Source organism: Corylus avellana, chromosome 1 (genome assembly GCF_965113065.1).
Source record: "Corylus avellana chromosome 1, dhCorAvel1.hap1.2, whole genome shotgun sequence".
Classification (NCBI taxonomy): Eukaryota; Viridiplantae; Streptophyta; class Magnoliopsida; order Fagales; family Betulaceae; genus Corylus; species Corylus avellana.
In genome coordinates this window covers 7,979,814-7,994,817 of record NC_142490.1, presented here as the reverse complement: position 1 = coordinate 7,994,817, position 15,004 = coordinate 7,979,814, and the positions used below count along the sequence as shown (strand labels likewise).

The window sequence follows — 15,004 nt, the reverse complement described above, 5'->3', positions numbered from 1 at the left end:
GTCATCGCTGATAATGTCTAGGGCCGTTGCTAATAGCTTCAAAACTCAAAACGATATGTCGTCGCTGATAATGTCATATCAGCGAGGATAAAATGTCGCTGATACTTTAGAACCCAAAATGAGTTGTCATCACTGATGATGATGAGTTAGTCGTTATGGATACTTTGTTATCAATGTATAAGTATTCAACACTCTCTTTGAGCAAAATATGATTTACGTTTAATTAAAAATATGAATACAAAAAGTATGTATAAATTACACTAATCATTGTTTATTATTCTACACACTCTGTTTGATACATTGACATATTCACTACACCTTGTTGTGACTTCACTGTAGATAGCAATCCCCATTTATGCTAAGCCTTATAGCCCAGGGCCTTGAACAATAACTCTACAGAATATCACCATTTCCTGACTAATATATCACATAATACATCTAAAAAAAGGTGTCCATGAACATCATTATTGTTTATTGGTATGAACGGGCATTTGTTGATAATTGGAGAATCAAGGGAAAAATATATTTTACTCCCTAAAGTTTTACTATATTTTTAATTTGGCCTCTAATGTTTAAAAATTGGTAATGTACCTCAACAAAGTATCAAAAATTCTTAATATAGCCATTCCGTTAGCTATTTTTGTCTTAATTGACGGAAAATAGCTCATGTGCGCCACACGTGCGCTTTTTGCCCTAAACTTTTCAAGATTGCCCCATATTTTTTGGAGGAATTCCAAAATGTCCCAATTAAATAAATAAATAAATAAAATTGGGGGTGGCTGTCAGCCACCATATGACGTAATAAATTCATTTGCTTCACTCTTATTCTAATCTCCCACTTGATAACTTGCATCAAACCCTCTTCTAACTCAGGAATTCTTCCATCAGTTATAGCTTTCCTCCGAGCCTAGATATGGTAATTGACTATATTTCAAGTCAGCTTGCACAACATAGCTCTAAATCCCTTTCCTTTTAAGTTTTGGAAACCCGTTCAACAACTTATTGCAACAGTTTTTTCAATGGTCCAGATTTGATTGATTTCACTTCTTTCTTTCTCATAGAAAATTTGGAATTACATTTGACTATCGAAAAATTTCTTGTAAGTTTTTTAACAGCACCTAAGTCAAATCCCATACCAACTATCCTTGTTATATATCACAATTCACAACTAAGACTAATATACGCTTCTTTGTTTCTTACCATCAAATTTGTATATCCTTTACGCCATTTTCTCTGTTATTTATTGAGTTTTGCTTAATTTATTTTTCCATAGTTAGCCAGCGACCCCTCAAGCTGAGTTTTGCCTATTGGCAATTTGGTTGGAGATGAGTTATTGTTGAGATAGGTTGTCTTTGATAGTTGGTCATAGCTGGGATTTGATTTGGAGACATAGGTAATGTCACTTGTATGAGATATAGAGATGTTTGATTTTAGGGAAAAATATAAAAAAGCCCCCCAAGCTACTAAACGTTTTCGATTTAGCCCCATAATATTCTAAAAGTGATAAAATAGCCCCCCAAACGACCAAACTATTGCATTTTGGCCACTCTGTTAGTCAAAACCGTCAGTTTGGACGGAAACTGCAAAACGACGTCGTTTTGTTATGGGTAAGTTACTACAATGCCCTTTTATGAAAAAAAAAAAAATTTGGAAAAAATATAAAAAAGCCCCCCAACTATCAACCATTTTCATTTTAGCCCCCGAATGTTCATAAAGTGATAAAATAGCTCCCAACAAAATGACGTTGTTTTGCAGTTTCCGTCCAAACTGATGGTTTTGACTAACAGAATGGCCAAAATACAATAGTTTGATAGTTTGGGAGGCTACTTTATCACTTTTGAAACATTAGGGGGTTAAATCGAAAACGGCTGATAGTTTGGGGGACTTTTTTATATTTTTCCCTTGATTTTATAATTATCATGTAGAGTTAAGACCTGAGAGGGCCATTTCCAATACATGGCTAATATATTGAAAAATAAAAATAAAAATTTCAGTTTTTATGAATCATATTAATTTCACTATCAGATGGACCTGTAAGTAGCTTGTTTTAACATCAAGTTCTGCAAGTGCAAGTACAGCTTAATCATGGAAAAGAGTTGGCAAGATATAATAGCTATATTTTGTATGATATTGAGTTAAATACTAACTTTAACTTCTCTAGTGGAATCTCAAAGACATGCTCTAAAAGACCCCCAAAAATATATATATTTAAAAAAGAAAAAAGAAAAAAAAGAAAAAAATCTATGCCAGAAAGGACTTCTTCACAATCCGTCACCTGCCCAGTGCAAAACTTTTCGAAGCTCATCTGCCATTCCTTGCAAGAGAATAGGTTTTCGAATCACCCCACTCATTCCTGTTTGCAGGCATCTTTCCATCACATATTCCTCAGCACTGGCTGTTAGGGCTATAATTACTGGCCAATTCTGGCTGCGGAGTTTCCGGATTCTTAACGCCACTTCAAATCCATCCATTTCAGGCATATGAAGATCCAAAAGAACAATTTGGTAAGTTTTTTCAGCAGCGGTAAGAGCACTCAGGCATTCAAACCCGGATGAAACAGAAGTTACTTGACAACCTAGCTTCTCGAGCAGCTTGTTCGTCACAATCCTGTTTACATCATCATCATCAGCTAGTATGACCCGAAGGCCTTTAAGCTTTGAGTTGGAAATTGGCTCTGAGGAACTTCCATGCGCAAATATGGCTCTTCCAAAAGATCGAATTTGGAATCTAAGAACAAGTGTCATGCATTGTGCAAAACCCAGCATGTTGTTGGATATCCATATATTACCTTGCATCATCTGCACAATTTTTTTTTTTTTTTTTTTGCAGAAAATTCAGAAGTTATTAGGATAATACTCTTTCATCCATTGCAATGTTAATGCATCATACTAACAATAACTAAATAAATAAAAAAAGAAGAATTACAATGCTATTGCATGAAGGTTTTGACACACGGAAATATATAACAAGCTCTGTAGAGACCATTCATGAGCTAACAACAGAATAAAAGGTGGAGGCAAACTTTCTTATCCCATATATACATATTAAAATGAAGATGAAAACAAACATGCCCACCACGAGCAACATGTAAGGCTTGAAAGTTGATTCTATAATTTGCTGAAAACTGAAAAATTTGAAGAGTCTTTTAATGTGATATAATAGTGGGATGTTGTTTGGTGGGGTCCACATTCGAAAAGTGTTTCACTTTTTTTTTTTTGTGTTTTGAATTGTTTGTTAATAATTTTAATAAATGTGTGTTTTTTGTTTTGTAAACAGAAAAGTGGTTTTAAAAATGTTACCAGTTCAGAAATTTTGCAGTAGACTCAAATGCCTCAAAATGCCAGTTTAAATAAACTAGCAAGATTATACGCAAAAGAATCCCACAAGTGCAATTTTTATTAGACCAAAAAAATGTGCATTTCTTAGGACATAATTGTTTCATAAGAACCTCAGTCCACATGTCAGTACCCTATCTCAACGCTGACAGAATTTTGTCTGGATCACTAGTGTTTTTGGTAACTTATTTCTAGTGGAAGCTTATCACTAATGGCTGCCTAGTTGATGAAACTAGTAAGCAAAACGGAGCCTTGTATTATAAGTAACAATGAATATATTTAAAGACAGAAAAGATTACCCTCAAATATATAGGAAGTATACAAGAGAACCTTAGAGAAGGTAGAATAGAAAATATAACAAATCCAGAAAACACAAAAAAAAAAAAAAGGGATGGTATACTGCCCAAAGCAATTAAACATTCACACAAGAATCTTATAAAGTATAAGGAGCAGCCAATTATTCGTACGCCGTTGAGTTTTTGTCTCCCTGTATGAATGAGATACCAAATTGTCCAGGTTCAGCAACATCATATTGGGTATTGCAGAAAGTAAAGGATATCCGCCTTATTGTGGTGTGGGGTTATTGCGTGAGGGTTTTGAAGAGGAGCTTATGACTTTGCTTACTGCCATTTATGTGAGTCTCTTCCGAGAGGGTTCGGCCTCCAGTTCCAAACTGGTTAATAGAGGAAATAAGGAGCTAAAAAGTTTGTCCTGCTCCATTAATTATGATTCGAAAGGTGGTAGTTCCAGCCAAGGCAAAGTTAAGGGGAGGAGTTTCTTCGGTTCTTTTTGAAGCCTAGGTTACTCTCTTGGAATGTGAGAGGGTTGATGAGGGGGATAAGCGCCAAAGGTTTAGAAATCTGCCCAGAGAATGGAAGACAAAAGTTATTTGCCTTCAGGAAACTAAACTAGATCACGTCTCGTAGCCTTGCGAGTAGTTTGTGGGGCTGTCAACGCGTGTATTGGTGTTATTTGGACTTTAGAGGGGCCTCAGGTGGGATTCTACTCTTGTGTGAAAAGAAAGTTGTGGAAAAAGTGGTGTGTATGGGGGAGTTTACCATTGCCTGTTCTTTCAGCAATTTTGATGATCAATTTATTTGGCCGTTTAACTCTGATTGCGATAGAAAGTTTTTGTGGGATGAATTGACTAGGTTGCTCAGTTGGTGGAACTTGCCTTGGCGCATTGGGGGAGACTTCAACTGCACTCGTTTTTCTAGCAAGAGATCAGGTAAAGCCCCTTTTTGTTCACCTATGGAGGAGTTCTCAAAGTTCATTTTTGAGCAAGGTCTCATGGATATGCCCCTTGTAGTTGGGACTTTTACGTGGCCAAACACTCAAGACCCCCTCTTGTTCTAGAATAGACAGATTTCTAGTCTCTCCTGATTGGGAAGCCCAGTTTCCTTAAGTATCTTAAAATGGATTGCAAAGCCTTGCTTGAATCATTTCCCTATTCTTCTTGATTGTGGATAATTTCATGGAGGAAAACAGTATTTTAAGTTTGAAAACATGTGGTTGAAGTCAGAGGGTTTTCTGGATAGGGTGAGACAGTGGTAGACATCCTACCACTTTCAAGGTTCTCTGAGTTTCATCCTGCCTAGTAAACTAAAGGCTTTGAAAGCTGATTTTAAAGTCTGGAATGAAGGTATTTGGCAATATATATATATATATATATATATATATATATATATATAGAGAGAGAGAGAGAGAGAGAGAGAGAGAGAGAAAAGTTTCTTTTGGAGGAGTTGCGTTTTCTTGATCATTTGGAAGATGAGAGAACTCAATGTGATGAGGACAATTTGAGGAAGGTGAAAGTTATTAGTGATATGGAGGTCTAATCTTTTGGAGGAGGTAAGTTGGAGGCAGAAATCGGAAGTGTTGTCATTCAGAGAAGGAGACAAATACACAAAGTTTTCTCATTGAGTGGCCTACTTGAACAGAAGAACTAACTCCATAGAGTCTTTGATGGTTAATGGTACAGTTTTTACAAATCCTTCTTAAATTAAGGATCACATTGTGTAGAACTGTAGTAGTTTACATACTAAACAGTTCAATTGACGACCTAAGCTGAATGGGTTTCCTTCAACTCCATTAGTGAGGTAGAGGCTAATTAGTTGGAAAGAGCATTTGAGGAAGGTGAGGTGGTGAAAGATTTGAACAGTGATAAGCCCCGAGCCTGACAGTTTTTCTATGGCATTCTTCCAAGCATGCTGGGATGTTCTAAAGGATGATATAATGAAACTCTTTCACGAGTTCCATGCTAGAGGCAAGTTTGAAAGAAGTGTAATGCCACTTTTATCACTCTTGTTTCGAAAAAGTCAAGGGCTATTGCTATTAAGGATTTTCTCCCTATCAATCTTTTGGGGGAGTTTACAAAATTGTAGCTAAAGTTCTTGCCAACAGGTTGAAAATGGTTATGGAGATCATTTCCAACTCACAGAATGCATTCATTGGGGGAAGGCAAATTTTCATTGCTAATGAATGCCTCAATAACAGGATCAAATCTGGGGAGTTGAGTGTGATTTAAATTGAATATTGAAAAGATTTATGATCATGTGAATTGGAGTTTTTTGTTGCATATGTTGAGGAGGTGCGGTTTTGGAGATAAATGGTGTAAGTGGATAGCTCATTAAATTTCTTTGGTATGTTTCCCTGTCTTGGTGAACGACACTTTGGTGGGTTTTTTTATTAGCTCTCGTGGCTTGAGACAAGGAGATTCTTTGTCTCCTTCGTTGTTTGTCATCATTATGAAGGTTTTAAGTAAAATGATTTCTGCTATAGTGAAGGAGGTTTGTTATTAGGCTTTTCTATGGGGTCGAGGAATGTTGGCGGGCTTAACTCTTCATCATGTGCCCTTTCACTTTTTAATAAATTTCGATTACCTATAAAAATAAAAATAAATATAGCTTTTAACTTGTCTACTAAAACCACCTCCCTATTGAAAGTTTGATTATTTCTTTCATGCCAAGTAGTCCACATAATACATAGGGGATGACTCTTCAAAAAACTTTTATGATACACCCCTTTTCAACAAAAAAGCACTTTAACAATCTCTTCAGCATCACCCAGTGAACCCCAAAGAAAGAAGAAACAAGGGACCATAGGCTTCTCATAGTGATCAATTGTCTCGCCACTAGATTTACATATGCAACACCAATTTAATTGACAATATTCCTTTTAATAAGATTATCCACCATCAAAAGCTTTCTCAAGGGAAAAGAATAGCAATAAACACTCTCAAATCCTCATAAAAGGTCTGAACATTGTTTCAATTTGGTCTCCAAATCCTCTTATTAGCTCCTTCATCAGACGACATTAGAATACAACTCAAGCAAGGAATCCACCAATAATTCCCAATCATGAAAAACACGCACAAGTCTCAAATTTCAAGCTTGAACCACTCCTCCCTCCAAAATGGCCAAATAAGAATCTACCGTTATCCTCAGTTGTAGAAAATAAATCAGAAAAGATGTCTTTTAAGGCAATCTCACCACCCCACATGTCATGCCAAAAATAATCCTCTTACTGTCCCTCGTCATATACTTAATAAAACTAGAAAATTGCTCCATCCCTAATACTTTTCCGTAGGGTACACAACTGTGTGGCTGTCATACAAAAGACGTTCTCCAAGTCCCAAAATCCCCATATTTCTCACCACTTACACACCTCCAACACTGCTCCCTTTCTTCACCATACCTTCAAAACCACTTCCCTAGAGTTGCTACATTAGAGGCGCTTAACATCGTCACTTCCACTATGTATGGTCTCCCATTTGCATCAGCTTTTGACAATGCATATGGGTAGTCATTGAAGCATTAGAGACGGGTCAATCTGACCATCTTCATTCTAAATAATCTTGAAATTGGAGATAATCATCTTCATCAAATCTCAGAAAGAACACCTGGTCTTTAATATCTATATTCACTAGGCACAAGGATAACTGGGTAATGGTTTACAAAGGTGCTCTCACTAAAAATATGTTGAATAATATCTTGAGAAATCTGATAGGCAACATTATGCTTGGGTTTTAGAAGAGACTGATACAAACTACTCTAAGCTTCATAAATAAGCGTGCACATATGGTCCTATTTCTGGCCTCTTAGGTGAGAATCCAAGAAATTTAATAACATTTTCCTGCCAAGGTGCTCAAATAAGATGGTGTCTGGTGTCTTTCTGAATGCAATGAACTTCAAATCCTAGCATCTTTACATGGGGAGCAAGTGAAATATCATGCCAGAAATAGGACCATATGTGCACGCTTATGTATGAAGCTTAGAGTAGTTTGTTGTATGAGTTCCTTGTTGTATCCTAGTTTAATCATATGTCTGATTCAGTGTAATTTGGAGTAACTTTGTGGAAGGTTTGAGAAAGTCCTATTTTATAGTTTTTTTAATATATATATTTTTTCCTATTTTATAGTTGAATGCTAAACATACCTTCTTATTTGGGTCATGCCTTAAGATGTGTGACCAGACTCGAAACATTTTACTATCTATTTGGTTGATATATAATCCACAAAAGTAGACCTTCCTGATCTGGAATTTACTAGTGAACCCAGAAAAGCATTGCAAATGCTTTAGCTAATCCATCATCGAGACAGAACTTAGCATGTTACCAAATTGGTTAGAGGAAAAATTGCAATAATCTCAACTGGAAATGGATAAATCAATCCATCAAATAACAACACGTCCAGACATTCCTAAGGAAAGGAAATGGTTCATTGTATTCAACAATGATCCACCAAAGGTCCATGTATTATGGTGTAAGCATGGCATCTGAAGAGGTGAAGAAGGTTCAAGGATTAATCTTAATTTCATATGATCAGAAAATTCAATATAACAGTAATTTCTTTACAAGCAAATGTTTTTGATAACTTATTGGCTCCAAGAGGAGGGGGAAGGGGAAATTCAAACAAGTGACCTCCAAGGAGTGGTCGCAAGCCGATTGACCTACTGCTAGGGGTTTTTTTTCTCTACATGCAAATTGAAAGTAGTTTAAAAAATTCAATGAATTGAAAGGGCAATAATTCATTTCTGACAGGTAAAATTTATCACTTCCGATGCAGCAATCAACAAAGTAAAGCAATCAAAACAGAAAACTGATATATACCAAATAATTAGATTACCTACCTGCACGAGCTTCTTGCACATGCTGAAGCTCAGACCCTCCTTAACTTCATTGCTGTTGTACCGCCTACCAGCATAATTTGCTGCTGAGATTGATCCATCTGACTGAGAATCTTTCTCGCTAATCTCAGTTTGAAACTTTATGTAAACATATTCATCTGGCATGCTTGATCTCCACATTCCCAACATTTTATCATCCTTGGCCTCAGTACCACTCTCCTGAAAAACCCGAAAGATGACAGTCCCCCGTCCATCATAGACATTCAGAAGATATCCAACCATATGCAAAATCAATTGAAAAGCCCTTCTCTCGTCACCTATGACCTGATCAGGCAAAGAGCTTTGAATATCAATCTCAAAACCAAAGCCTTTGTACACACACAAGCACTTGGCAAGACAAGAAGCTTCCTTGATTATGGAATGTAGCCCAAAAGGCCTCATCTCTAACGGGAACCTTCCATTATCCTTTCTTGAAATGTCCATCACGTCATTTATCAAAGTTGACAGAACATTGCCAGTTTTCACCATTGTGTCAACAATAATCCTCTGTTTGAAGCTCATATTCTCCTCTTGAACTATTGACAGCAGGCCCAGGATTGAATGCATTGGCCTCCTCATTCCGTGACTCATCACCTTCTGAAAGGTGTTCCTTGCCTGACTTGCCATCATTGCGTTCTTCCTGGCTTGTTGCAATGCACGATTTTTCTCTCCCAGTTGCTCTCTCATTAGCCGAGACTCTTCAAGAACTGCAGCATGAGAGAGAGCCACAGCCACCTGGTCGGCAACCACATCCACTATCTCCATTTCATGATAACTCCAGACTCTAAAGTTTGAAGCTGGAAGAACCAAAACCAGTATAGCATAACAAGTGTCAACCAACTCCGGTGTCCCCCCTTTGAAATTCGAAACCTGAAGCATCGGCATTCGAATTGCTGCCACGGCACCTGAAACAGAAGGACCACCACTGCTTGCAGCCCCCAGGGCCGACTCAGGCCTTAGAATCCTCACTCCCTTGCTCCCTCTTATCTCCAACACATCAGGATCATTGATTGGGATAGAATGGCGGAAATTCTCCGAATAACTTGTTTTCAACTCGTGCGTCAGGTTCATCTCTGTTCTACTCTCATTCGGCATCCAAACCACACAATTCTGCAAATCCAAAGTCTTGGAAAGCTCAACCAAAGTGGTGTATAGTATAGTATGCTTGTCAAGTGACTTTCTGATTTCTCTGGTTAGCATTCGTACATGCCAACTCGTTTCCTTCTGTTTCTTCATCATCCCAACCTCTTGATCTAACTCCAACACATTTTGCCTCAAGAAAAGCTCCCTCACTTTTACTTTGAGAAGTAGAGGGATCAAAGTCAAAAGGGTTATTGCAGTTGCACATGAAACCAAAGCTGTCAGGAATTTGAAAATGGTAAGGGACAGCATCAACTGGAACGAGTGAGGGCCATAATAAGTCCATCCGTTGAGCAAATGGGTCAATCCACAAAGCACTATAAATGCTATGAACTGAAGAAGTACCCATTTGAATGGAACGTTCGAGCAGCTAACAAAGTAAAGGAGCTCAATGGGGATCGAAAAATATGCTACTGCAATCAAGAAATCACTCACTTTTTGGCACTCTAAAATGCTTTGTATGCTCCAAAAGCCCTCATCGTCACAGTTCCAGTTCACAAACTCATTATCAACGGCGGCAACGTAGATAACCAGATAAGAAATCAACAAAGAAAGAGCTAATGCTCTTGACATCGCAGTCAAACGCTTGCTTGTTTACTCCAATCTTCTCACCAAAACAGCAATAGCATTCATTCAACCACAGCCCTTGAACCCCATTCTGAATTCTGATTCCCTATAACAGAACTCCTCAAGGAAATACCAACACAACCCGCATTACAGAAACCAATTTTTCGTAACTCGTTATAAAAAAAATTACTAAGCAAGCTTTGTCAAGAGTTAAATACCCATTAATAGATCCAATGATCTAAGACACCCAATTATCAAGAACGTCTGGTTTCCCTATAACTATGGGTTCTCACATTTTTCTGGTAGCTTATATCTCCTCCTAGTTTTACAATCAACAAGTGAAAAGAATGCAGAAAAGGAAATGATTTGTTCAACCCCACATAACCAAAACAACCCATCAAGAAGACGAATTGAAAACCACCCAAGTTCAATCTGTCCAAAAAAAAAAAAAAAAAAGAATAAAAAAAGAACAGAAATAATGATAAAGTGAAAAAGGGTATCTAAAAGCACAAACCTCCTGCCTCCTGCGGCAAAACCAACTTCAAACCTTAAAAGTATTACCAAAACAAATTGAAACACTACACGAATCCCACCACCGCCTTTCCTTGACCCAGTGGGCTATCTTCAAGTTCAACCCTCAGATTACCCAGAAAGAAAAATGGCAGAGAGAGAGAGAGCCAAGAAAACAAAGCACGACCCAATACAAAAAACCCAGAAAAATCAGAGAAACGTTGGAAATAGACAGAGAAACGACAAGGACAGAATAAAGGAAAATACTCAAAAAGAGTACTGAGAAAGGCGTATCTGAAAGCTGGAGAAGTGGGTTTAAGGTTGGAGTGGGACCCAGGGAGGTTTACGTGAAGAGAACCTGGACTCTCCCTTTCCTTTTCCCTCTGCATTCTGCGTTTGACATCTGAGTATCTGACCCCGTAAAACTGCTTTCTTTTATTATATTCTATCACCTTCTTTTTCTTATTACAACTTGTTTTTTATTATTTATTATTTATTGGAAAACAGAGTGCTTGGTGTTTCTCACGAGTAAGCATGTCCGTCCGGTTAACCGTCCGATCTTGTGACTTTTTTTTTCTTCAAAGAAAAACAATCAAGAAGAAGAAGAATATCATTTTTTTTTTCCAATTCTAAAACATATGAAGGGGAGATCAACTTTAAGATATTATTATATGTTCCATGGTAGCTGCACAAAAGGGGCATAATAGCTTGACATGACTATAATAGCACATGTCATTGGAAGCTAAACAAAAAGGGCCTAATTGTTGGTTGTGATCTTAGTAACACATATTCAGTAGAAGCTGCACATAAAAATTTTAAATGGCGAGAGCTAGATGCGCTCTCTTAAGTCTGATTGAGCTATAGGCTGAACTCAAGGCAGCTAATACGAATAAGATTGAAGATTCTATATTTTAGGGAGTCGAACTCTCATCCTAATACGTGTTCAATCAACTTGAGAATTTTTTTTAGGCCACTGAACCATCACCATTGATAGTGCAGAATTTCATATCAATGTAAATAGTAATGTTATTTACTAGATTTATTAGGTAATTATCATACTACTAGAATAATTTGACAGTAAAACTTAATGTTTAATTTTTTTTTTTTTTTACTAATTTCCAACCCTTTGATAAACCTAGAGGCAGGAATTACCATTTCAAAAGGGGTAGGAGGAGTTGACTAGTTGAGGCCCGCCGTGGCTCCCTTTGAAGTAGCTCTTCATACACGCTAAATTCTTATTGAACATATGTTGAAAAATACCATCTACTACATCTACCATTGAAAATTGGATAGAAAATACATCTTCATTATTTGTTATTTGATCAAAACTCCTATTATTTTGTTAAATTTTAAAACTTGGAGCCTTATTTGTTATACAACTTGTTAGGGCAATTTTTGGCTCCAGACAAACTACACGGCTAAACTGAGATGGGCTCTCCTAGTGTAAAAATGGTATGTCTGCAAAATAAGAAAGTTGTTACAGAGTCCTTGGCCGGAGTTAAAGACACTTTGATGCTTCTGATGCTTTCTTGTTTTGCAAGTAACTAAAATTCAAGAATTTATTTTAGATAATTTCTCAACATAAATGCGAGGAGACGTCGTAGCATGTTATGGAAACTTGGAAAATATATATTTTTTTTTGATAAGTAATGTTTATATATCAAAAGCGTAGAAGGGTGCAACCCTAGTACACATGAAATATACAAGGGAAACGTCTAACTAAAAGAAGAGAAAAGAATAAGGAAATCAAGATAGCTAATTACTAAAGGAGCGAGCTAAGCTACTGTCCAAGTGTAAAGCGTATAGAAGAAAAAGGCCGTGAATTCCTCTAAGGATCTCGCAGAATCCTCAAAGCATCTCTCATTCCTTTCTAACCATAGACATCACACGATGCATAGGAAAACTATTTTCCAAACAACGGCACTCTGAGAGCGACCTCTCGACCACCAATAAGCAAACAAGTCTGCCACCTTGCTAGGGATGACCCATGACAAACCAAAACAACTGAAGATGGCATATCATAAGGATGGAAAATATATATATATATATATATATATATATATATATATATATATATATAATGACACTCAAATGTGTAATACAACATATTTTAGTGAAGAATACAAAACAATTAGAAAATGATTAGATAAAAAAGCAAAGAAAGTGAATATGTTGATAAAATATCATATTCTATTTTTAGAAATAAATATGATGCAAGTTGATGAAAGAATTCAATAGTGGCAACCTCGTGGGATTAGATGTAGACCACATGCCCTGTTTGGGGCTTATTTTATTGTACTTTTACTATTTTGGGGACCCCAAAAACAAACAAATTGTTGTTCGTTCGTTTACGAAGGCAGATTTGAGCATCAAGAATTATGACTCATTGAAATGAATATTGAGGCAGAGGGCGTCTGCTATGGTGCTTCACTCGCAGGGAAATCTAATCACGCTCGGCACGTGTCCTACAAAAGAGGGGTCAACCCGACCTATTTATTGTTCCAACAAAAGACGATAAAATCGATTACTTTATTTAAAAAATAAAGAAAAAACCTAATTCTGGAATTTTCTTTTAATTTACAGCCGAATTGTTGGAAATATTACGAAATTAAAAGGGAAAATATGAAGGCAAAATAAAATTGGGACTTCAAAGCTCGATCGTAATGATGATATTTTTGGAATGTACGTATTTTCTCTCGTTTCTAAGTGTTAAGGGATTTGACAAAAATAGTTGACCGATACTTACGTATATGTATGAAAATAAAAATGAAGGTACGAGATTGTGCGTCTTTGCAAATGAGCAAAGGTTCATATTTATAGTGATTTTAAACACATTTAATGGTCCAAAACCGTTTGATCCAATGATCACGAATTGTAACTACCAAATCTAATTTATTAGACACTTTAAATCGCACATTTAACCTTTCCAACAACTAGAAAACGTTTAGATTTTCATTAATTTTACATTTGAAACGTCTCATAGCGCTCATTGCCCATCCGAGTGTTGCATCATACGGGCCAATATCTCTTTTCTTTATCACTCAATTTATTGTTAAGAGAGGATGATGAATTATGATTCTCTCCGGTTTATTTGAACTCGTAGTTAGAGTAGATGGATATTTTTGTCCCTTCAAAAAGTGAAAAAACAAAAATACCCCTAAAATATAACTAATTGTTATTCTCAAGTTCATTTGAAATGGAGAGGATCTTGTTCTGATAATGATTCCTTATAAAATAGTTGACTTCTTTGTATCTAATCAATGTGGGACAAAATTTTTTTCCCTACACTTTAAAATTTAGGATCGAATTGAAAGATGTTCAATGTAAAAAAAAAAACTTTTTGATATAAAATATGTTTAATAATTATTTAAATTAATCAAAATAAATAATTTTATAAATCTAACATATTAGAAAGTGGAAATTCGCGTTGGCGAGCCTCTTCAGATGATAGCCAACGGCCCAAACCCATCTCCCAATTCGGGGGCCCACCAGCTTCAATATTAATATCATATACTAAAAATAAACACACCCAATGGCCATGGCGATGACTACATATCTTGTGTGTGCCAATTATTATTGCATGATTGATGTGTCACATGGCTCATGATTTGTTTTGCACAAATTATTTTTTTATTCCATTTGTTGAGGGTTGGTTTGCTTACACGTGTTTAATAGACGACCATGAGGGAAAAATCAACAAACATGTCAGTCGATGAAATTGACTATTAAGTATTAATAAGAGAGTTACAAAAACTTAAATAATGATAAAGAGTAACAATTATGATTATTAATGTACAAAGAATAGAGATATGCAATATTCATACTACTTTTTTATAAATAGATCGTTGTATACAATCAAATGAGAAAGTGAAACAAAAGATGTAGCAAAAAAAAACTTTAATGTATGAACATAAGCAATATGCCAAACTACCTAAAATCTCTGTGTTTCATTTTTTTTCTTTTCCTATTTAGTTTCTTATTTGTTCTAATACTAAGATGGTTGAACTTAGAACCCAAAAGGTTTCGGCACCTCTAGACACTAAGGACCATTGACCAACTGAGTTGTTGACACGAAGCATATTATCTCTTATCCATTTCTTTTATTATGTAATTTTATCTTTTTCCATGTTTATCTTATCAATAAATGGTTAATTAGTAAGTTATACACACCGTCAAATATTTTGACGAAATTTGATTATAGGAACTAAATTGATATTTTGGCCTATTTTGATAATTTTTGAATTATTTTTATTTTTATTTTTATATCCTATAGATGGATTTTTAATTTAG

The 15,004-nt window shown here is 36.0% G+C and overlaps 1 protein-coding gene across 1 annotated transcript; it reads right to left on the bottom strand.

Moving 5' to 3' along the window:
• Positions 1 to 1,976: 1,976 nt before the first annotated feature.
• EIN4 (Signal transduction histidine kinase, hybrid-type, ethylene sensor) lies at positions 1,977 to 11,110 on the bottom strand. The gene is made up of 2 exons (XM_059581376.2): positions 8,462 to 11,110; positions 1,977 to 2,798 (listed from the first exon to the last, which is right to left on the bottom strand). The coding sequence occupies exons 1-2, from the start codon at positions 10,208 to 10,210 to the stop codon at positions 2,262 to 2,264; spliced, it is 2,286 nt and encodes a 761-aa protein (XP_059437359.2). The 5' UTR covers positions 10,211 to 11,110; the 3' UTR covers positions 1,977 to 2,261.
• Positions 11,111 to 15,004: the final 3,894 nt, after the last annotated feature.

Excerpts from the sequence above, each read along its gene's own strand:
- EIN4 (XM_059581376.2), bottom strand. The coding sequence starts at position 10,210 with ATGTCAAGAGCATTAGCTCTTTCTTTGTTGATTTCTTATCTGGTTATC. Across the intron at positions 2,799-8,461 it reads TGTGCAAGAAGCTCGTGCAG|ATGATGCAAGGTAATATATG; the intron begins GTAGGTAATCTA and ends AAAATTGTGCAG.